The 22,477-nt window shown below is 44.0% G+C and overlaps 1 protein-coding gene across 1 annotated transcript in view; it reads right to left on the bottom strand.

Moving 5' to 3' along the window:
• cep162 (centrosomal protein 162) overlaps positions 1–22,477 on the bottom strand; it is a 222,779-nt gene that overhangs the window by 140,420 nt on the left and 59,882 nt on the right. Inside the window, exons 10-11 of the mRNA XM_070885594.1 lie at positions 11,302–11,439; positions 9,459–9,644 (exon numbers count right to left, since the gene is read on the bottom strand). Coding sequence (XP_070741695.1) covers positions 9,459–9,644; positions 11,302–11,439 — 324 coding nt within the window. The remainder of the gene's footprint in view (positions 1–9,458; positions 9,645–11,301; positions 11,440–22,477) is intronic.

Here is a 22,477-nt window from a genome sequence, read left to right as displayed (position 1 = left end):
TCGACGAGGCTTATATTCAATGGAATTTAGAAGAATGAGAGGGGATCTCATAGAAATATATAAAATTCTGACAGGATTGGACAGGTTAGATGCAGGAAGAACGTTCCCGATGTTGGGGAACACCAGAACCAGGGGTCAGAGTCTAATGATAAGGGATAAGCCATTGAGGACCAAGATGAGGAGAAACTTCTTCACTCAGAGAGTTGTGAGCATGTGGAATTCTCTACCACAGAAAGTTGTTGAGGCCAGTTCGTTAGATATATTCAAAAGGGAGTTAGATGTGGCCCTTACGGCTAAAGGGATCAAGGGGTATGGAGAGAAAGCAGGAATGGGTACTGAAGTGCATGATCAGCCATGATCATATTGAATGGTGGTGCAGGCTCGAAGGGCCGAATGGCCTAGTCCTGCACCTATTTTCTATGTTTCTATGTTCATAAACAGCAGACAGGGTGGAGACAATATGAAAGAGTCCAAAGTTCATGTCTGAGATCTGCGTTGGGATAAAATTGATTTGGAGTCAATTTGGAATGAAACTCAAAAAAGTCCAAGAGCAGAGATGTTCAAGGAGCCACAGAACGGTGAAAGATAAATTACTGTAAATAAAGGGGCTGGTCCAAGGAACAGCAATAGGAAGGTGAGGACTCCACAAGATCAGCGCAGCAGCAAGAACTTAAGGAGCCAGTCCAATGAAGGGCGATGGATGAGCTCTGAATGATGAGTGGAGCAGAGCAGAGGCAATGTCCATGGGAAGTAAAGGGAGTAGCAAAGTAGGAACTATGTGAGCAGAATCCAGAGCATGATGGAAAACAAGAGGAATAAATCAGTGCTAGCTCAGGAGCGAGAGAATGATAAGTCCCAGCAAAGAGCAGAAAATTAGCTTGCAAAAGCAGGTTAGGTAGTGGAAAAGAGGCAGTTCTACAGAGAATACATTCTGAATAGAAAGAGGTGGTAAATGTTGAGGTCACATTAAAGCCCAGAAGCGGATTTCTTTCCAGGATCCAATACAACAGCAGAGTAAAACTGGAAAGTCAGAAGTGCACGAAAGTACAGTCCCTCAAGTAACAGCAGCAGGTGGGGAACAGGCACTGTAGATTGGATGTACCCATAAAAGAATAGTCAGTTATATTTACAGGTACTTCATACAACAACTCATTCACTTGGAAAGAACTTAATGGCCCTAAAATTGCGGCCTCTCCAGGTGCGTACATGCCCGAAGAGGCCTCGCAAAATCAGAACACTTGTGAACTGTCAAAATCTTGTTTGACAGATCCAACGCATATGAAAGTAAAGGCATCCGCGGGCAGCGATTTGGGCTATTTGCAAAGTTGATGGATGACGAAAGTCCAGGAAACATTGTCCACTTATACTTTCAAAAAGCTTTTGAAAAGGTACCACACAAACGACTTCTCTGGAAGATTGAAACCTCTGGTATTGGTGATAATATATTGAGCTGGATTGAGAACTGGCTGGTAGTATGTAGGCAAGAAGTAGTTATAGATGGATTTGGATCTGTTTGGAGACCGGTCACCAGTGGAGCCCAGCAGGGATCAGTGCTGGGACCATTGCTCTTTCCTATTTTTATTAACATAGAAACATACAAAATAGGTGGAGTCGGCCATTTGGCCCTTCGAGCGTGCACCGCCATTCAATAAGATCATGGCCCATCATTCCCTCAGTACCCCTTTCCTGCTTTCTCTCCATACTCCTTGATCCCCTTAGCCGTAAGGGCCATATCTAACTCCCTCTTGAATGAACTGGCATCAACAACTCTGCGGCAGGGAATTCCACAGGTTAACAACTCTCTGAATGAAGAAGTTTCTCCTCATCTCAGTTCTAAATGGCATACCCCTTATCCTAAGACGATGTCCCCTGGTTCTGGACTTTCCCAACATCGGGAACATTCTTCCCGCATCTAACCTGTCCAGTCCCGTCAGAATCTTATACATTTCGATGAGATCCCCTCTCATCCTTTTAAACTCCAGTGAATAAAGGCCCAGTTGATCCAGTCTCTCCTCATGACAGTCCAGCCATCCCTGGAATCAGTCTGGTGAACCTTCGCTGCACTCCCTCTGAGCAAGAATGTCTTTCCTCAGGTTAGGAGACCAAAACTGAACACAATATTCCAGGTGAGGCCTCACCAAGGCCCTGTGCAACTGCAGCAAGACCTCCCTGCTCCTATACTCAAATCTACTAGCTATCAAGGCCAACATACCATTTGCCTTCTTCACTGCCTGCTGTACCTGCATGCCAACTTTCAATAACTGATGAACCATGACACCCAGGTCTCGTTGCACCTCCCCTTTTACTAATCTGCCACCATTCAGATAATATTCTGCCTTCGTGTTTTTGCCCCAAAGTGGATAACCTCACATTTATCCACATTATACTGCATCTGCCATGCATTTACCCACTCACCTAACCTGTCCAAGTCACCCTGCAGCCTCTTAGCGTCCTCCTCACAGCTCACACTGCCACTCAGTTTAGTGGCATCTGCAAACTTCAGATATTACACTCAATTCCTTCATCTAAATCATTAATGTATATTGTAAAGAGCTGGGGTCCCAGCACTGAGCCCTGCGGCACTCCACTAGTCACTGCCTGCCATTCTGAAAAGGACCCATTTATCCCGACTCTCTGCTTCCTGTCTGCCAACCAGTTCTCTATCCAAGTCAGTACATTACCCCCAATATCATGCGCTTTGAGTTTGCACACCAATCTCTTGTGCGGGACCTTGTCAAAAGCCTTTTGAAAGTCCAAATACACCACATCCACTGGTCCACTCTGCTAGTTACATCCTCAAAAAATTCCAGAAGATTTGTCAAGCATGATTTCCCTTTCATAAATCCATGCTGACTTGGACCGATCCGGTCACAGCTTTCCAAATGCGCTGCTATTTCATCCTTAACGATTGATTCCAACATTTTCCCCACTACTGATGTCAGGCTAACCAGTCTATAATTACCTGTTTTCACTCCCTCCTTTTTTAAAAAATGTTACATTAGCTACCCTCCAGTCCATCGGAACTGATCCAGAGTTGATAAACTGTTGGAAAATGATCACCAATGCATCCACTATTTCTAGGGCCACTTCCTTAAGTACTCTGGGATGCAGATATCAGGCCCCGGGGACTTATCGGCCTTCTATCCCATCAATTTCCCGAACACAATTTCCCGCCAAATAAGGATATCCTTCAGTTCCTCCTTCTCACTATACCCACTGTCCCCTAGTACATTCGGAAGGTTATTTGTGTCTTCCTTTGTGAACTCAGAGCCGGAGTATTTGTTCAATTGGTCTGCCATTTCTTTGTTCCCCATTATAAATTCACTTGAATCTGACTGCAAGGGACCTACGTTTGTCTTCACTAATCTTCTTCTCTTCACAAATCTTTTTCTCTTCACATATTTATAGAGGCTTTTGCAGTCAGTTTTTATGTTCCCTGCAAACTTCCTCTCGTTCTCTAGTTTCCCTCTGTTAATTAAACCCTTCGTCCTCCTCTGTTGAATTCTAAATTTCTCCCAGTCCTCAGGTTTTTTTGCTTTTTCTACCCAATTTATATGCCTCTTCCTTGGTTTTAACACTATCCTTAACTTCCCTTGTTAGCCACGGTTGAGCCACCTTCCCTGTTTTATTTTTACTCCAGACAGGGATGTACAATTGCTGAAGTTCATGCACGTGACCTTTAAATGTTTGCCATTGCTTATCCACCATCAACCCTTTAAGTATCCTTTGCCAGTCTATTCTAGCCAATTCACCCCTCAAATCGTCGAAGTTTCCTTAAGTTCAGGACCCTAGTTTCCGAATTAACTGTGTCACTCTCCATCTTAATAAAGAATTCTACCATATTATGGTCACTCTTCCCCAAAGGGCCTCGCACAACAAGATTGCTAATTAGTCCCTTCTCATTACACATCACCCAGTCTAGGATGGCCAGCTCTCTAGCTGGTTCCTCGACATATTGGTCTAGAAAACCATCTCTAATACAATCCAGGAAATCCTCCTCCAGCGCATTGCTGCCAGTTTGGTTAGCCCAATCAATATGTAGATTCAAGTCGCCCATGATAACTGCTGTACCTTTATTGCACACATCCCTTGTTTCTTGTTTGATGCTGTCCCCAACCTCACTATTACTGTTTGGTGGTCTGTACACAACTCCCACTTGCATTTTCTGCCCTTTGTATTTCCGCAGCTCCACCCATACCGATTCCACATCATCCAGGCTAATGTCCCCCCTTACTATTGCATTAATTTCCTCTTTAACCAGCAATGCCACTCCGCCGCCTTTTCCTCTCTGCCTATCCTTCCTAAATGTTGAATACCCCTGGATGTTGAGTTCCCAGCCTTGGTCACCCTGGAGCCATGTCTCTGTGATGCCAATTAAATCATATCTGTTAATTGCTGTCTGCGCAGTTAATTCGTCCAAACTTATTCCGAATACTCCTCGCATTGAGGCACAGAGCCTTCAGGCTTGTCTTTTTAACACACTTTGCCCCTTTAGAATTTTGCTGTAATGTGGCCCTTTTTGTTTTTTGCCTTGGGTTTCTCTGCCCTCCACTTTTACCATTCTCCTTTCTATCTTTTGCTTCTGCCTCCATTTTATTTCCCTCTGTCTCCCTGCATAGGTTCCCATCCCCGTGCCATGTTAAACTAACTCCTCCCCAACAGCACTAGCAAACATTCCCCCTAGGACATTGGTTCCAGTCCTGACCAGGTGCAGACCGTCCGGTTTGTACTGGTCCCACCTCCCCCAGAACTGGTTCCAATGTCCCAGGAATTTGAATCCCTCCCTTTTGCACCACTCCTCAAGCCACATATTCATCTGAGCTATCCTGCGATTCCTACTCTGACGAGCACATGGCACTGGTAGCAATCCTGAGATTATTACTTTTGAGGTCCTACTTTTTAAATTTAGCTCCTAGTTCCCTAAATTCGTCTTGTAGAACTTCATCCCATTTTTTAACCTATGTTGTTGCTACTTATATGCACCACGACAACTGGCTGTTTACCCTCCCTTTTCAGAATGTCCTGCACCCGCTCCGTGACATCATTGACCCTTGCACCAGGGAGGCAACATTCCATCCTGGAGTCTTGGTTGCGGCCGCAGAAACGTCTATCTATTCCCCTTACAATCGAATCCACTATCACTACAGCTCTCCCACTCTTTTTCCTGCCCTCCTGTGCAGCAGAGCCACCCACAGTGCCATGAACTTGGCTGCTGCTGCTCCTCCATGATGAGTCATCCCCCTCAGCAGTACCCAAAGCGGTGTATCTGTTTTGCAGGGGGATGACCGCAGGGGACCCTTGCACTACCTTCCTTGCACTGCTCTTCCTGTTGGTCACCCATTTACTATCTGGCGGTGTACCCTTTACCTGCGGTAAGACCAACAATGATCTGGATATAGGTGTTGGGGACACGATCTGCAAATTTGTAGATGATGCTAAGATCTGTGTGAGCGTTTGGACTGTAGACGATGCTTGTCTGCTGCAGGTGGATCTTAATGTGTTCAGAGATTGGGCTCATGATGATGTATAGCTTGGATAAGTGCAGTGTTATGCATGTCAGCAGGACAAATGCTCAACATTCATACACCCTTCAGAGAAAAGCATTAAAGAAGGTCGAGACAGAAAGGGATTTGGGCATTCTAGTGCATACATCTCTAAAAGGTACATCAGCAATGCCGTTAAGCGATAGCTAGAGGGAGAGTGTTGGGGTGTATTCATAGGACAATTGAGTACAAGACGGGGCATACTATTTTGTCCTTGTACAAGAAGTAAAGGGAGATTGACTGCCCTTAACATCAAGGCAGCATGTGACTGAGCTGGCATCAAGGAGCCCGAGTAAAATTGAAGTCAATGGGATTCAGGGGGAAAACTCTTTACTGGCTGGAGTCATACCCAGCACAAAAAAGATGGTTGTGATTGTTGGAGGTCAATCATCCCAGCCCCAGGACATCACTGCAGGAGTTCCTCAGGACAATGTTCTCGGCCCAACCATCTTCAGCTACTTCATCAATTACCTTCCCTCCATCAGAAGTGGGGATGTTCGTTGATGATTGCACAGTGTTCAGTTCCATTCCCAATTCCTCAGAAAATTAAGCAGTCCATGTCCGCATGCAGCAAGACCTGGACGACATTCAGGCTTGGGGTGATAAGTGGCAAGTAACATTCGCGCCACACAAGTGCCAGGCAATAAGCATCTCCAAAAAACGAGAGTTTAACCACCTCCCCGTGATATTCAATGACATTGCCATCGCCGAATCCCCCAGCATCAACATTTGGGGGTCACCATTGACCAGAAACTGGACCAGCCGCATAAATACTGTGGCAACAAGAGCGGATCAGAGGCTGGTTATTCTGCGGTAACTGTCTCACCACCTGACGCCCCAAAACCTTTCCACCACCTACAAGGCACAAGTCAGGAGTGTGATGGAATACTCTCCACTTGCTTGGATGAGTGCAGCTCCAACAACACTCAAGAGGCTCGACACCATCCAGGACAAAGCAGCCTGCCTGAGTGGCACCCCATCCACCACTTTCAACATTCACTCCCTCCACTATCGATGCACTGTGGCTGCAGTGTGCACCCTCTATAAAATACACTACAGCAACTCGGCACGGCTTCTTCAACAGCACCTCTTAAACCCGCAATCTCTACTGCCTAGAAGGACAAGGGCAGCAGGCGCATGGGAGCTCCATCACCTGCTAGTTCCCTTGCAAGTTACACACCACCCTGCCGTGGAAATATATCGCCGTTCCTTCATCGTCGCTGTCAAAATTCTAGAACTCGCTCCATAACAGCACTGTGGGAGTACTTTCACCACAAGGACTGCAGCGGTTCAAGAAAGCGTCTCACCATCACCTTTTCAAGGGCAATTAGGGATGGGCAATAAATGCTGACCTTGTCAGCAATGCCAACATCTCAGAACGAATTAAAAAAAGAACATGTTCAGGCCGCACTTGGAATGCTGTGTCCGGTTTTGGTCTCCTCACATGATGGGTGATATTGAGGCTTCAGAAAGGGTACAGAGGAGGGCCACTAGACTAATTCCCAGTTTAAGGCATCTTAATTATCAAGATAGGCTCAGAGTTGGGACTCTACATTTTAGAAAAGTGTAGACTTAGAGGTGTCTGACTGAGATTTTTAAAGGTAATGATTAGATTGTGTTCCAGTTGACAGTTTGTTCAAATTAAATAGGTTAGGGAGGTCCAAGGGTCACAAATTTAAGTTGTATACGGCTAGATCTAGTTTAGAAACATAGAAATGAGGTGCAGGAGTAGGCCATTCGGCCCTTCGAGCCTGCACCGAAATTCAATAAGATCACGGCTGATCATTCAACCTCAGTGTCCATTTCCTGCTTTCTCTCCATACCCCTTGATCCCTTTGGCCGTAAGGGCCATATCTAACTCCCTTTTGAATATATCTAACAAACTGGCCTCAACAACTTTCTGCGGTAGAGAATTCCACAGGTTAACCACTCAATGAAGAAGTTTCTCCTCATCTCGGTCCTAAATGGCTTACCCCTTATTCTTAGAATGTGATCCTTGGTTCTGGAACTCCCCAGCAACGGGAACATTCTTCCTGCCTCTAACCTGTCCAATCCAGTCAGAATTTTATATGTTTCTATGAGATCCCCTCTCATTCTTCTAAACTCCAGTGGATACAAGCCCAGCTGATCCAGTCTCTCCTCATATGTCAGTGCTGCCATCCGGGAATCAGTCTGGTGAACCTTCGCTGCACTCCCTCAATAGCAAGAATGTCCTTCCTCAGATTACGAGACCAAAACTGAACACAATATTCTAGGTGTGGCCTCACCAAGGCTCTGTACAACTGCAATAAGACTTCCCTGCTCCTTTACTCAAATCCGCTAGTTATGAAGGCCAACATGCCATTTGCCTTCTTCACCGCCTGCTGTACCTGCATGCCAACCTTCAATGACTGATGTACCATGACACCCAGGTCTCGTTGCACCTCCCCTTTTCCTAATCTGTCGCCATTCAAATAATATTCTGTTTTCCTGTTTTTGCCACCAAAGTGGATAACCTCACATTTATCCACATTATACTGCATCTGCAATGCATTTGCCCACTCACCTAACCTGTCCAAGTCACCCTGCAGCCTCTTAGCATCCTCCTCACATCTCACACTACCACCCAGCTTAGGATCATCTGCAAACTTGGAGATATTAGATTCAATTCCTTCATCTAAATCATTGATGCATATTGTAAATAGTTGGGGTCCCAGCACTGAACCCTGCAGCACCCCACTGGTCACTGCCTGCCATTCTGAAAAGGACCCGTTTATTCCGACTCTCTGCTTCCTGTCTGCCAATCAGTTTTCTATCCAAGTCAATACATTACCCCCAATACCATGTGTTTTAATTTTGCCCACTAATCTCGTGTGGGACCTTGTCAAAAGCCTTTTGAAAGTCCAAATACACCACATCCGCTGGTTCTCCCTTGTCCACTCTACTAGTTACATCCTCAAAAAATTCTAGAAGATTTGTCAAGCATGATTTCCCTTTCATGCTGACTTGGACCGATCCTGTCACTGCTTTCCAAATGCGCTGCTATTTCATCCTTAATGATTGATTCCAACATTTTCCCCACTACTGATGTCAGGCTAACCAGTCTATAATTACCAGTTTTCTCTCTCCCTCCTTTTTTAAAAAGTGGTGTTACATTAGCTACCCTCCAGTCCATAGGAACTGATCTAGTGTCAATAGAATGTTGGAAAATGACGACCAATGCATCCACTATTTCTAGGGCCACTTCCTTAAGTACTCTGGGACGCAGCCCATCAGGCCCTGGGGATTTATCGGCCTTCAATCCCATCAATTTCCCTAACACAATTTCCTGACTAATAAGGATATCCTTCAGTTCCTCTTTTTCGCTAGACCGTCGAACCCCTAGTATTTCCGGAAGGTTATTTGTGTCTTCCTTAGTGAAGGCAGATCCAAAGTATTTGTTCAATTAGTTTAGGAGGTAGTTCTTTTCCAAGAGAATAGTGTGCTCTGAAACAGGCTGCTGCTCGTGCAATGGATGCAGATTCGCGAATTCCTTCAAACAAGACCTGGACCTGTTTCTGGCTGGGGCGGAGATCACCTCTTACAGAAGCTAGGTACTGCAGGGAATTCAGGGCCAGAGTTTCCGTCGCCGAGATGGGTCGGAGAGGAATTTCCTACATTTTTCCCCTCAAATTGGCCTGTTTTTAAAAAAAAAATCTATTTTTTTTTGTCTTTACTAGGATTGGGTGGGGTGGAGAGTGTATATATAAGATATCACAATTGTGTGGGACAGGCTCGGTGGACCAGAAGGTCTTCACTAGTCCGTCATTGTTTGTATGAGTAATCATCGAAAGAACCCAACTGCATTTTATCCACGTGATTATATTTACTACTTATGAATCAACTCAATTAGCATGTGATTTCACAGCTCAAATTCCAACTCCATTTTGTGCTTACCAGATTCTGCAGTAGAAACATTCTTTGTCGAGTCCTTAACATGGCTCTGAAGACCTAGAACGAAGTTGGTGCTTTTCCCATTTAATGTACCTTGCCCTACATCTGTGCCTTCCAGAGATTGATCAATATTCCGATATGCCTGATGCAAGGCCTCAATATCACTATTAGTTTGCCCGTAGGAAATACCTGAAAAGAGAGAACATAAAAATTATTGCTTTCCAAATCTGATGCAGTAATGTTTATATTGATTTCAAAAGATAATGGTATATTGATTACTCTACTTAAAATTGCTGTTATCAAATAATCTATTATCTAAGCATATATTTCTTTCAAAGTCTATGCAACTAAATACTTTCTAATAGATAAGCTTTTCCACTTCTAAGTAATTTTTTTGTTTCCAGCTGTACTATGACCTTCTGTTTTCCTACCTGTCCCATTAATCAACCATTGACAGGCTATGTAACAAAAGAAGCTGATGTGCCATTTTACAAAATACAGTGTTACATCCATGGCGTATAATTTTTTTGTTGGTCTGTCATAAAAACATATGGTAACTTTGGGGTTAAAACCAGGATGATTTAAAGAAAATAATTTAATTTGTTTAGTGCACAATTTCCCACAAAGCAGGAGTAAATTACTCTCGCAGGTATAGAGAGCCATTAATATGTAAATATTTTAAATTGCATCCTTCTTTACTTGTTATTAATTCTGTTTTTGTGTTTCAATAGGTAGATTTTAATATTACTGAGTTTGTTACTTTTTATGAAAATGTAGAAAAAGATGTTTGAAACATTGATTGCATCTGGATTACACACCCAGATCCTTTGCAATATTGTAATGCTCAAACTCCAACTGCCTTACAGCACTCAGCAAAAATAATCAATTTGTGTCTTTTTTTTTTGCAATCCTTTAGTAAAGAAATTTGCCTGAACTTCCCAATACTTTAGTAGGTTTAAGCAGAACAAGGTATAGACCGACACTGGTCAGGAGGCCCCAGATTTAATTCTTTGGCCACGAGTTTCGGCTTTGGGTGCAATCGACGATCCGAAAGCAACTGCGCTCAAAATTGTGCTAGTTTTGAGAAGTGTTCCCCCCAAGTTTCCGCTGAAACTCATTTGCATATTATAGAATGTAAAATCTGCCATGATCCAGCTCAATCAGACAGCGTTTTAGAATATAATACTGCATTTAAAAATATTCCTTCATATGTATAAGAGTGGTATCCTTGAACCTAAAAATAACAGCTTCATTTTAAGAGCCTCCTCGAAGGCCCACAAACAGACACAGTTAGCGGAAACTCGCAATGGTGATTCATTTGATCTGGTTGTGTGGCCGGTTTTGTGGGTGGGACTGGCTTTTACTGCAATGTTTGTTAAACTAGCGCAAAAGACTGCGGAATCTTGATTTGTGCTGAACATAATTTGCACTTAAAATTCACTTCGAATTCATCAATCTTTTTGCACTGGTTTGGACAATTTCAGATGAATTAAGCGCAACTGAGCGGAAACTCCTGCCCTTTGTCTATGTTGCATTAGTTGACTATAATGAGGGCAGCAAAAGTGCTGGTTTCAATTTCATTGGGTTAGGCCGGCTTGCAACACTATAATGGACTGAATGGCTTCATTCCACGTATTATTTTTAAGATACTGTACATATTAGCCAGAATCCTTTCGCATGAATACAATCTGATATCTTCTAGAAAGTATATACAAATGGACATCAATGGGTATATACACATGTAAAATTAAGCAAACATTCTCTTACTTTTGCGAAGTTGATAATAGGTTAATAATTGCCTTTGTTGTGCAGACAGACACAGTGGCAGACCAGATCTTTTACTTACTAGTGGCATACATTTGAGATCCTGTATCTTGCTGTCCATGTTTTTCATCCGTTGTATTTTTTTTCATAGATCTGTCATCTCCAGATTGTAATAACTTTTGTGTATCCAGTGTTGAATCTAGTGAATCTAGCAGTACAACTACAAATGAGAAGAACAGATATTTACTACTCTGATTAAAGAGAAACTGGTTTTAAAACAAAATCTAAGCAAATTCAAATCATTTTAATTGTAAAATACATTCTCACATTCAGTGAAATGTTTTCAAACAAAATCTTTTCTTGCCAACAACATACACACATAAAATATGGCTTCAAACAAGAACCCAGACTGCAGTATGAAAATGTAATGTGATTAGAACAGACCTCGGATGCAGCCGTGGTCTCTGCTGCTGTTGTCTTTAAGATATTAATAGCTGGGTAAAGTCTTTCTTCACTCAGACTCTGTAAGTAATGTATTCTATAGCCTGCTAAAGAGAGAAGCTTCCTTATACCAATCTCAGGTTGCAGTGGGGCTCTATAAGAACTTTCCCACACTCATGCTCTGGTTGATCGGTAGGTAATCAATCTAAATAAGAATGCATTGCATAGAAACTGAGGAGGAGAAATTACCAATATCAAACAAGAATTAGAAGATAGTGGTGGATTTTTATTCAGATTACAAGTGATGCGCATGCAGGTTGAACCTCCCTTATCCAGAACTCGCTTATCTGGAACCACCCCTCATCCAGAACCATTCCCGGCCACCAGGTGGCGCATGTGCAGAACTCCGACATGAACAAATTAAAGTCCTTCCTCGCTGCCGACTCCCGCAAATCGCTGGCCTGACCCTGCGATCCACCCGCCCCCCCCCCCAATCTCTCTGCCGCACTCCCAGCCGCAAACCAGCCAGCCCAGATATCCCCTTGCTCAGTACCTGTACCATCCAATTTAACATGACCACCCCTCGTCCGGAAAAATCCCTTATCCAGAACAAGCCAGGTCCCAAGGGTTCCGGATAAGGGAGGTTCAACATAGAAACATTGAAAATAGGTGCAAGAGTAGGACATTCGGCCCTTCGAGCCTCCATCGCCATTCAATAATATCCTGGCTGATCACTCCCTCAGTACCCCTTTCCTGCTTTCTCTACATACCCCTTGATCCCCTTAGCCGTAAGGGCCATATCTAACTCCCTCTTGAATATATCCAATGAACTGGCATCAACAACTCTCTGCAGCAGGGAATTCCACAGGTTAACAACCCTCTGAGTGAAGAAGTTTCTGCTCATCTGAGTCCTAAATGGCCTACCCCTTATCCTAAAACTATGTCCCCTGGTTCTGGAATCCACCAACATCGGGAACATTCTTCCCGTATCTAACCTGTCCAGTCCCGTCAGAATCTTATACGTTTCTATGAGATTCCCTCTCATCCTTCTAAACTTCAGTGAATAAAGGCCCAATTGATCCAGTCTCTCCTCGTATGTCAGTCCAGCCATCCCTGGAATCAGTCTGGTGAACCTTTGCTGCATTCCCTCAATAGCAAGAACGTCCTTCCTCAGGTTAGGAGACCAAAACTGAACACAATATTCTAGGTGAGGCCTCACTAAGGCCCTGTACAACTGCAGTAAGACCTCCTTGCTCCTATACTCAATTTCCCTAGCTATGAAGGCCAACATACTATTTGCCTTCTTCACCGCCTGCTGTACCTGCATGCCAACTTTCAATAACTGATGAACCATGACACCCAGATCTCGTTGCACCTCCCCTTTTACTAATCTGCCACCATTCAGATAATATTCTGCCTTTGTGTTTTTGCCCCAAAATGGATAACCTCACATTTATCCACATTATACTGCATCTGCCATGCATTTTCCCACTCACCTAACCTGTCCAAGTCACCCTGCAGCCTCTTAGCGTCCTCCTCACAGCTCACACCGCCACCCAGTATAGTGTCATCTGCAAACTTGAGATATTACACTCAATTCCTTCATCTAAATCGTTAATGTATATTGTAAAGAGCTGGGGTCCCAGCACTGAGCCCTGCGGCACTCCACTAGTCACTGCCTGCCATTCTGAAAAGGACCCGTTTATCCCAACTCTCTGCTTCCTGTCTGCCAACCTGTTCTCTATCCACGTTAGTACATTATCCCAATAAAAAGCGTTTTGAAAGTCCCAATATACCACATCCACTGGTTCTCCCTTGTCCACTCTGCTAGTTACATCCTCAAAAAATTCCAGAAGGTTCGTCAAGCATGATTTCCCTTTCATAAATCCATGCTGACTTGGACCAATCCTGTCACTGCTTTCCAAATGCACTGCTATTTCATCCTTAATGATTGATTCCAACATTTACCCCACTACTGATGTCAGGCTAACCGGTCAAAAATTACCCGCTTTTTCTCTCCCTCTTTTTTAAAAAGTGGTGTTACATTAGGTATCCTCCAGTCCATAGGAACTGATCCAGAGTTGATAGACTGTTGGAAAATGATCATCAATGCATCCACTATTTTTAGGGCCACTTCCTTAAGTACTCTGGGATGCAGACAATCAGGCCCCGGGGATTTATCAGCCTTCATTCCCATCAATTTCCCCAATACAATTTCCCATCTAATAAGGATATCCTTCAGTTCCTCCTTCTCACGAGACCCACTATCCCCTCGTACATTCGGAAGGTTATTTGTGTCGTCCCTCGTAAAGACAGAACCGAAGTATTTGTTCAATTGGTCTGCCATTTCTTTGTTCCCCATTATAAATTCACCTGAATCCGACTGCAAGGAACCTATGTTTGTCTTGACTAATCTTTTTCTCTTCACATATTTATAGAAGCTTTTGCAGTCAGTTTTTATGTTCCCTCAAGCTTCCTCTCGTACTCAATTTTACCGCTCTTAATTAAACCCTTAGTCTTCCTCTGTTGAATTCTAAATTTCTCCCAGGTTTGTTGCTTTTTCGAGCCAATTTATATGCCTCTTCATTGGTTTGAACACTATCCTTAATTTCCCTTGTTCGCCACGGTTGAGCCACCTTCCCCGTTTTATTTTTACTCCAGACAGGGATATACAATTGCTGAAGTTCATCCATGTAATCTTTAAATGTTTGCCATTGTTTATCCACCGTTAACCCTTTAAGTATCATTTGCCAGTTTATTCTAGCCAATTCACGTCTCATACCGTCGAAGTTACCTTTCCTTAAGTTCAGGACCCTAGTTTCCGAATTAACTGTGTCACTCTGCATCTTCAAGAATTCTACCATATTATGGTCTCTCTTCCCCAAGGGACCTCGCACAACAAGATTGCTAATTAGTCCCTTCTCATTACACATCACCCAGTCTAGGATGGCCAGCTCTCTAGTTGGTTCCTCGACATACTGGTCTTGAGAACCATCCCTAATACACTCCAGGAAATCCTCCTCCACCGCATTGCTACCAGTTTGGTTAGTCCAATCAATATGTAGATTAAAGTCGTCCATGATAACTGATGTATCTTTATTGCATGCATTCCTTATTTCTTGTTTGATGCTGTCCCCAACCTCACTACAACTGTTTGGTGGCCTTTACACAACTCCCACTAGCGTTTTCTGCCCTTTGGTATTCCGCAGCTCCACCCATACCGATTCCACATCATCCAAGCTAATGTCCCTCCTTACTATTGCATTAATTTCCTCTTTAACCAGCAATGCCACCCCAGCTCCTTTTCCTCTCTGCCTATCCTTTCTAAATGTTGAATACTCCTGGATGTTGAGTTCCCAGCCTTGGTCACCCTGGAGCCATGTCTCCGTGATGCCAATTACATCATATCCGTTAACCTGTACTTTGAGTTAATTAGCCATAGAATGAAGACTGTTGAACATGGAAGAAGTGTGATCACCCATTCTAGTTGTTGCAGACGGACATGAGGATTGTTTAAATTGATTCTCAATTGTATTGATTTGCCTGGTCAGATCCGGCAGCATGTAATTGTCTCAAAACAGTGAAGGTTTTATGAAACATTTAGTCAAGCTCCATGATACTGGGTTATTTTAGTTCGGGGTCCATTCTCCCTTGGGGAGGAGTTGGGATCTCACACAGATGTCAATCTAGAAAATCAAGATTGTTTCCATCGGATTAATCTCAGGAAGAGGGGAAAGTGCTACCAGCTCAGGAATTGTCGTTTACCAGCACTGCAGATCAATCAACCTCCAAATTCCTTTGGCTTTATCTGTTGGCAAGCCTCCCTGCTGATCTGTTCACTGTCTTTTTAAAGCTGGTGGATTCTAAGAACTTTGCCAGCATCTTCTGTTTCTATTTGAAATCTGATCCCTCTTATTTTTGTATTTTTCTAAGACCACCTTAATTATTCACATGTCCTTTGTTTGTTTAATGTCTTATTTCTTTAATCTCTATTATTTAACTGATATGATCTGTAACATCATCGACCAATAATTCAACTGATGCTTGTTAGTAGGCTTGTTTTATTTTTCTCTCTCCTCTCCTCTTTTTCTGATCCTAATATGCTCATCTGTCTCTTATTCTTCAGTTCTGAAGGACAGTAAGAAACTAAAACATTGACTGGCTGTCCTCTCCACAGATGCTGATTGACATGTGGTGTGTTTCCAGCCTTTCTGTTCTTGTTTCAGATTTCTGGTATTTTACTTTTTATCCCTTTTCTGTTCAATCTGCCTCCCTTCTCGCTCTCCCCATCTGCTGAACATAAATGCAAAGATCAATTTATACTCCAGAATTGGTTCTAGCCCAGCTGTAGAATCAATCTCCTGTCAGACAATTTTCACTATTGGGCATGGAAAACATCTAATTTTAAAAGTTGCAAAGAAAGCATAGATTATCAAGCTAAATATGAAATTAATATTGCCTCCTGAAGGGGATCAGCATACAGCATCATTATTGTAAAAATGATCCCAATGCACTTCACAAATGGAAATAGACACAGAAATTGATAACAATCCATAGGACGACAGATTAGGAGGGGGGACTGAACAACTGGTCAAAAAGTTTTTTTTCCAAAGGTCTCGAAAGGTTGAGAGAAAAGGAGAGAAGTGGAGGAGTATCAAGAGGAAATTCCAGACAGTAAGCACAATCAACTGGGGAGCAAGGGGGGATGCACCAAAGGCCATTCAGAGTTGGTAGCAGTGGGATGGAATATAAGAGTGGAGGAATGCGCATGAAGGGATTTAAAGACATGGACAAGTTTAAAATTCAGGGACACAGTGCAGGTCAGCAAAGACAGGGGTTATGGGTAAGCGGGCACAACAGTTTCGGAAAAGTTTGAATTTGTGGAGGATAAGAGGCCACCAAGAAGTTGCAGTAATCGAGTTTAGAAGAGCGAAAGAATGAAGAAAGATTTCAACAGCGGAGAGACTGTAGTAGTGGGTGGAGGTGATCAATGTTGCGCATGCGAAAATAGCAGACCTCTGATGAATAGCATACTATGGTTTTGTAGTCTGGTTCAGCTCGAGTGAGCAGCTGGAGGAGATGTATTAGTGGTGAGGGAATGGAAGCAATAGCAGAAAGTGAAAACGATAGCTTTGGTCTTTCATAAGTTCTGTTGGAAGAAATTCTAACATCACAGTAAGATGACAATCTTAGAATTTGAGCTATAGCAAAGAATAATCCTTTGTGGAACCAGTACAAACCGGACGATCTGCACCAGGGCAGGACCAGAACCAATGTTCGAGGGGGAGTGTTTGCTAGTCCTGTTGGGGAGGAGTTAAACTAATATGGCAGGGGGATGGGAACTTATGCAGGGAGACAGAGGCGAAAGATAGAAAGGAGAATAGTAAAAGTGGAGGGCAGAGAAACCCAAGGCAAAAAATAAAAAGGGCCACATTGCAGCAAAATTCTAAAGGGGCAAAGTGTGTTAAAAAGACAAGCCTAAAGGTTCTGTGCCTCAATGCGAGGAGTATTCAGAATAAGGTGGAAGAATTAACTGCACAGATAGCAGTTAATGGATATGATGTAATTGGCATCACAGAGACATGGCTCCAGGGTGACCAAGGGTGGGAACTCAACATCCAGGGGTATTCAACATTTAGGAAGGATAGACAGAAAGGAAAAGGAGGTGGAGTGGCGTTACTGGTTAAAGAGGAAATTAATGCAACAGTAAGGAAGGACATTGGCTTGGATGATGTGAAATCAGTATGGGTGGAGCTACAGAATACCAAAGTGCAGAAAACGCTAGTGGGAGTTGTGTACAGACCACCAAACAGTAGTAGTGAGGTTGGGGACAACATCAAACAAAAAATAAGGGATGTGTGCAATAAAGGTACAGCAGTTATCATGGGAGACTTTAATTTACATATAGATTGGGCGAACCAAACTGGTAGCAATGCAGTGGAGGAGGATTTCCTGGAGTGTATTAGGGACGGTTTTCTTGACCAATATGTCGAGGAACCAACTAGAGAGCTGGCCATCCTAGACTGGGTGATGTGTAATGAGAAGGGACTAATTAGCAATCTTGTTGTGCGAGGCCCCTTGGGGAAGAGTGACCATAATGTAGTAGAATTCTTTATTAAGATGGAGAGTGACACAGTTAATCCAGAAACTAGGGTCCTGAACTTAAGGAAAGCTAACTTCGACGGCAAGAGGCGTCAATTGGCTAGAATAGATTGGCAAATGATACTTAAAGGGTTGACGGTGGATAGGCAATGGCAAACATTTATAGGTCACATGGATGAACTTCAATAATTGTACATCCCTGTCCGGAGTAAAAATAAAACAGGGAAGGTGGCTCAACCGTGGCTAACAAGGGAAATTAAGGATAGTGTTAGATCCAAGGAAGAGGCGCATAAATTGGCCAAAAAAAGCAGCAAACCTGAGGACTGGGAGAAATTTAGAATTCAGCAGAGGAGGACAAAGGGTTTGATTAGGAGGGGGGAAATAGAGTACGAGAGGAAGCTTGCCGGGAACATAAAAACTGACTGACTTCGATAGATATATGAAGAGAAAAAGACTAGCGAAGACAAACGTAGATCCCTTGCAGTCGGACTCAGGTGAATTTATATTGGGGAACGAAGAAATGGCAGACCAATTGAACAAATATTTTGGTTCTGTCTTTGTGAAGGAAGACACAAATAACCTTCCGCATGTACTCGGGGACCGAGGGTCTAGAGAGAAGGAGGAACTGAAGGATATCCTTATTAGGCTGGAAATTGTGTTGGAGAAATTGATGGGATTGAAGGCCGATAAATCCCCGGGGCCTGATTGTCTGCATCCCAGGGTGCTTAAGGAAGTGGCCCGAGAAATAGTGGATGCATTTGTGATCATTTTCCAACAGTCTATCAACTCGGGATCAGTTCTTATGGACTGGAGGGTAGCTAATGTAACACCACTTTTTAAAAAAGGAGGGAGAGAAAACAGGTAATTATTAGACCGGTTAGCCTGTCATCAGTCGTGGGGAAAATGTTGGAAGCAATTATTAAGGATGAAATAGATAGAAAGCTGTGATAGGATCGGTCCAAGTCAGCATGGCTTTATGAAGGGGAAATCATGCTTGACAAATCTTCTGGAATTTTTGAGGATGTAACTGGTAGAGTGGACAAGGGAGAACCAGTGGATGTGGTGTATTTGGACTTTCAAAACGCCTTTGACAAGGTCCCACATAAGAGATTGGTGTGCAAAATCAAAGCACATTGTATTGGGGGTAATGTACTGGCGTGGATCGAGAATTGGTTGGCAGACAGGAAGCAGAGAGTCGGGATAAACGGGCCCTTTTCGGAATGGGAGGCAGTGACTCGTGGAGTGCCACAGGGCTCAGTGCTGGGACCCCAGCTCTTTACAATATGCATTAATGATTTGGATGAAGGAATTGAATGTAATATCTCAAGTTTGCAGATGACACTAAACTGAGTGGCGGTGTGAGCTGTGAGGAGGACGCTAAGAGGCTGCAGGGTGATTTAGACAGGTTAGGTGAGTGGGCAAATGCATGGCAGATGCAGTATAATATGGATAAATGTGAGGTTATCCACTTTGGAGGCAATAACACGAAGGCAGAATATTATCTGAATGGGGGCAGATTAGGAAAAGGGGAGGTGCAACGAGAACAGGGTGTCACGGTTCATCAGTCATTGAAAGTTGATATGCAGGTACAGAAGGCAGTGAAGGTGGCAAATGGCATGTTGGCCTTCATAGCTAGGGGACTTGAGTATAGGAGCAGGGAGGTCTTACTGCAATTGTACAGGGCCTTGGTGAGGCCTCACCTGGAATATTGTGTTCAGTTTTGGAAGGACGTTCTTGCTATTGAGGGAGTGCAGCAAAGGTTCACCAGACTGATTCCAGGGATGGCTGGACTGACATATGTGGAGAGGCTGGATCAACTAGGCCTTTATTCACTGGGGTTTAGAAGGATGAGAGGGGATCTCATAGAAACGTATAAGGTTCTGACGGGACGGGACAGGTTAGATGCGGGAAGAATGTTCCTGATGTTGGGGAAGTCCAGAACCAGTGGACACAGTCATAGGATAAGGGGTACGCCATTTAGGACTGAGATGAGGAGAAACTTCTTCAGTCAGAGAGTTGTTAACCTGTGGAATTCCCTGCCGCAGAGAGTTGTTGATGCCAGTTCATTAGATATATTCAAGAGGGAGTTAGATATGGCCCTTACGGCTAAAGGGATCGAGGGGTATGGAGAGAAAGCAGGAAAGGGGTACTGAGGTGATGATCAGCCATGATCTTATTGAATGATGGTGCAGGCTCGAAGGGCCGAATAGCCGACTCCTGCACCTATTTTCTATGTTTCTATGTTTCTCCACATAAAGGGCTTGATGCCGCGTCGGGAGAGGCGGATAACATTGGGTGCAGATTCCAATGCCGCTGCTTTCTCCATATCGGTTTCCCCCATGACTTTCCCCTGATTGGGCTTGTGTAGCCCGCCCTGTGAGGTCCCCGGCCAATTAAAAGGAAGCCGGTCTGATTATGTCATTTGATGATGCATCATCAGCCGGTTTCCTTAAAGGGACCATGTCCACATTCATTTTGACATTTGTGCTGACAGTGTTCGACAGCACTGAGGTGCTGCAAACACTGACAAGCACTGCACAGAAGTGCACGGCTGCACCCAGGCTCTCCCACGATTCCTTCCATAGGGAGTCACAGCATGCAGGGATATTCTCTTCCCTTCCTATGGGCAGAATAGTCCTCTCCAGGACACCAGCGCAGCCCGGTTGCACATTGTACAGGAGGGCACAAGCAGGGATGTCGTCAGGAGGACCAAGCTGCAGTGAGTGGCACAAACCTTTCAATGATCTCAGTAAGTCATGAAACGTTACTGCAAAGCCACACTCAACCTCATCCTACTGTGCAACTCATCACATTCCCATCACTCTGCCTTCCCCATCCTACTCCTGCACATCTTTATTCACATCAACTTACCTTACACCTCCACCCATCCCTCTCCCCCATCTACATTATCACATCCCCATCTCACTAGCCACCCCTCACACTCACCCTCATCTTTGCCCAATCATAGCAACAAATAACACACAAGGGTAGGCACTTGGGTCTTTTAGCCAATGTTCATGTCAAGTTTCTGTTAATATGGTGTCAAACATTGAAACCTTTATTTTCAACACTTTGCCTCTTGGACAGATTTGTGTACTCCTTTGGAAGTGGCTTAGTGAGTTGTAGTGAATGGTGAGACATAATGGTAGCTCCCCTGCAATAGTGATGAGTGTGAAAGGAATGGCTTGGGCATTGTGGGGATGCTTTCTGTTGTTGGTGCAGGGTGGTGCCAACCTGGTGCATCATGTGGCAACCAGGGCATACAATGTAAAGTTAAGTCAATCTAGCCATGATGAGGCCTCCCTGGCAGCAATGTGGTCATGTGCTGATGCCCTGTATCCTGTCCAGCATCAGATGATTGCGGAGAAGGTTGGTGCTGTTGTTGATGATGCTGGTGTTGGGGCTGATCGTGGTGGGATTCTGAAGACCGAGGTGAGATTTTTTCAAGGGCACCGATGCTGATGAAATAGATGGCAGCTGAAGTTGAGATGATAAAAACAATCTGTCAATGGTGAGATAGGTTGTTCCAAAGAGTTGACAGTGGAGAGAGAGTATACTCCAAACACTTCCAAACACTCCAAACACTGCATAAAGCTCAAAAGTGTATTCCAAATCCTGGAGACTCCAGCTTCTAACATTAGAAAGTGAACAGCTGTGAAATGGTAGCTTTTAGATCACTTTTGCAGCTGTCACCTATTCAAAGCAATGGAGAGTCACAAAAAAGCCACTGAGCAACAGGAACTTCATGAAAAAGTTGAAAAAATGGGTAGTGGATGGTAAAATGCTGTTAAACTACCTTTAAAGACACTCTTAACTATCTCAATTGGCTCACCCACGCTTAGTGCTGGTTCTGCAAAGCGCAGGCAGACCAGGCACTTGGGAAACTTGCAAGGAGGCAGGTTCAGAGCGGGATACCGCCCCGCTATCAATTTTTTAGATTTTGAAACCCGCCTCCAAACCCATAAGAACATAAGAATTAGGAACAGGAGTAGGCCATCTAGCCCCTTGGGCCTGCTCCGCCATTCAATAAGACCATGGCTGATCTGGCCGTGGACTCAGCTCCACCAATCCGCTCTCTCCCCGTAACCCTTAATTCCCTTATTGGTTAAAAATCTATCTATCCGTGACTTGAATACATTCAATGAGCTAGCCTCAACTGCTTCCTTGGGCAGAGAATTCCACAGATTCACAACCCTCTGGGAGAAGAAATTCCTTCTCAACTCGGTTTTAAATTGGCTCCCCTGTATTTTGAGGCTGTGCCCCCTAGTTCTAGTCTCCCCTACCAGTGGAAACAACCTCTCTGCCTCTATCTTGTCTATCCCTTTCATGATTTTAAATGTTTCTATAAGATCACCCCTCATCCTTCTGAACTCCAACGAGTAAAGACCCAGTCTACTCAATCTATCATCATAAGGTAACACCCTCATCTCCGGAATCAGCCTAGTGAATCATCTCTGAACCCCCTCCAAAGCCAGTATATCCTTCCTTAAGTAAGGTGACCAAAACTGCACGCAGTACTCCAGGTGCGGCCTTACCAATACCCTATACAGTTGCAGCAGGACCTCCCTGCTTTTGTACTCCATCCCTCTCGCAATGAAGGCCAACATTCCATTTGCCTTCCTGATTACCTGCTGCACCTGCAAACTAACTTTTTGGGATTCATGCACAAAGACCCCCAGGTCCCTCTGCATCTCAGCATGTTGTAATTTCTCCCC

Source organism: Pristiophorus japonicus, chromosome 7 (assembly GCF_044704955.1).
Source record: "Pristiophorus japonicus isolate sPriJap1 chromosome 7, sPriJap1.hap1, whole genome shotgun sequence".
NCBI lineage: Eukaryota > Metazoa > Chordata > Chondrichthyes > Pristiophoridae > Pristiophorus > Pristiophorus japonicus.
Note: the sequence above shows the minus strand (reverse complement) of the source record. Positions and strands in the feature narration are given on the sequence as shown.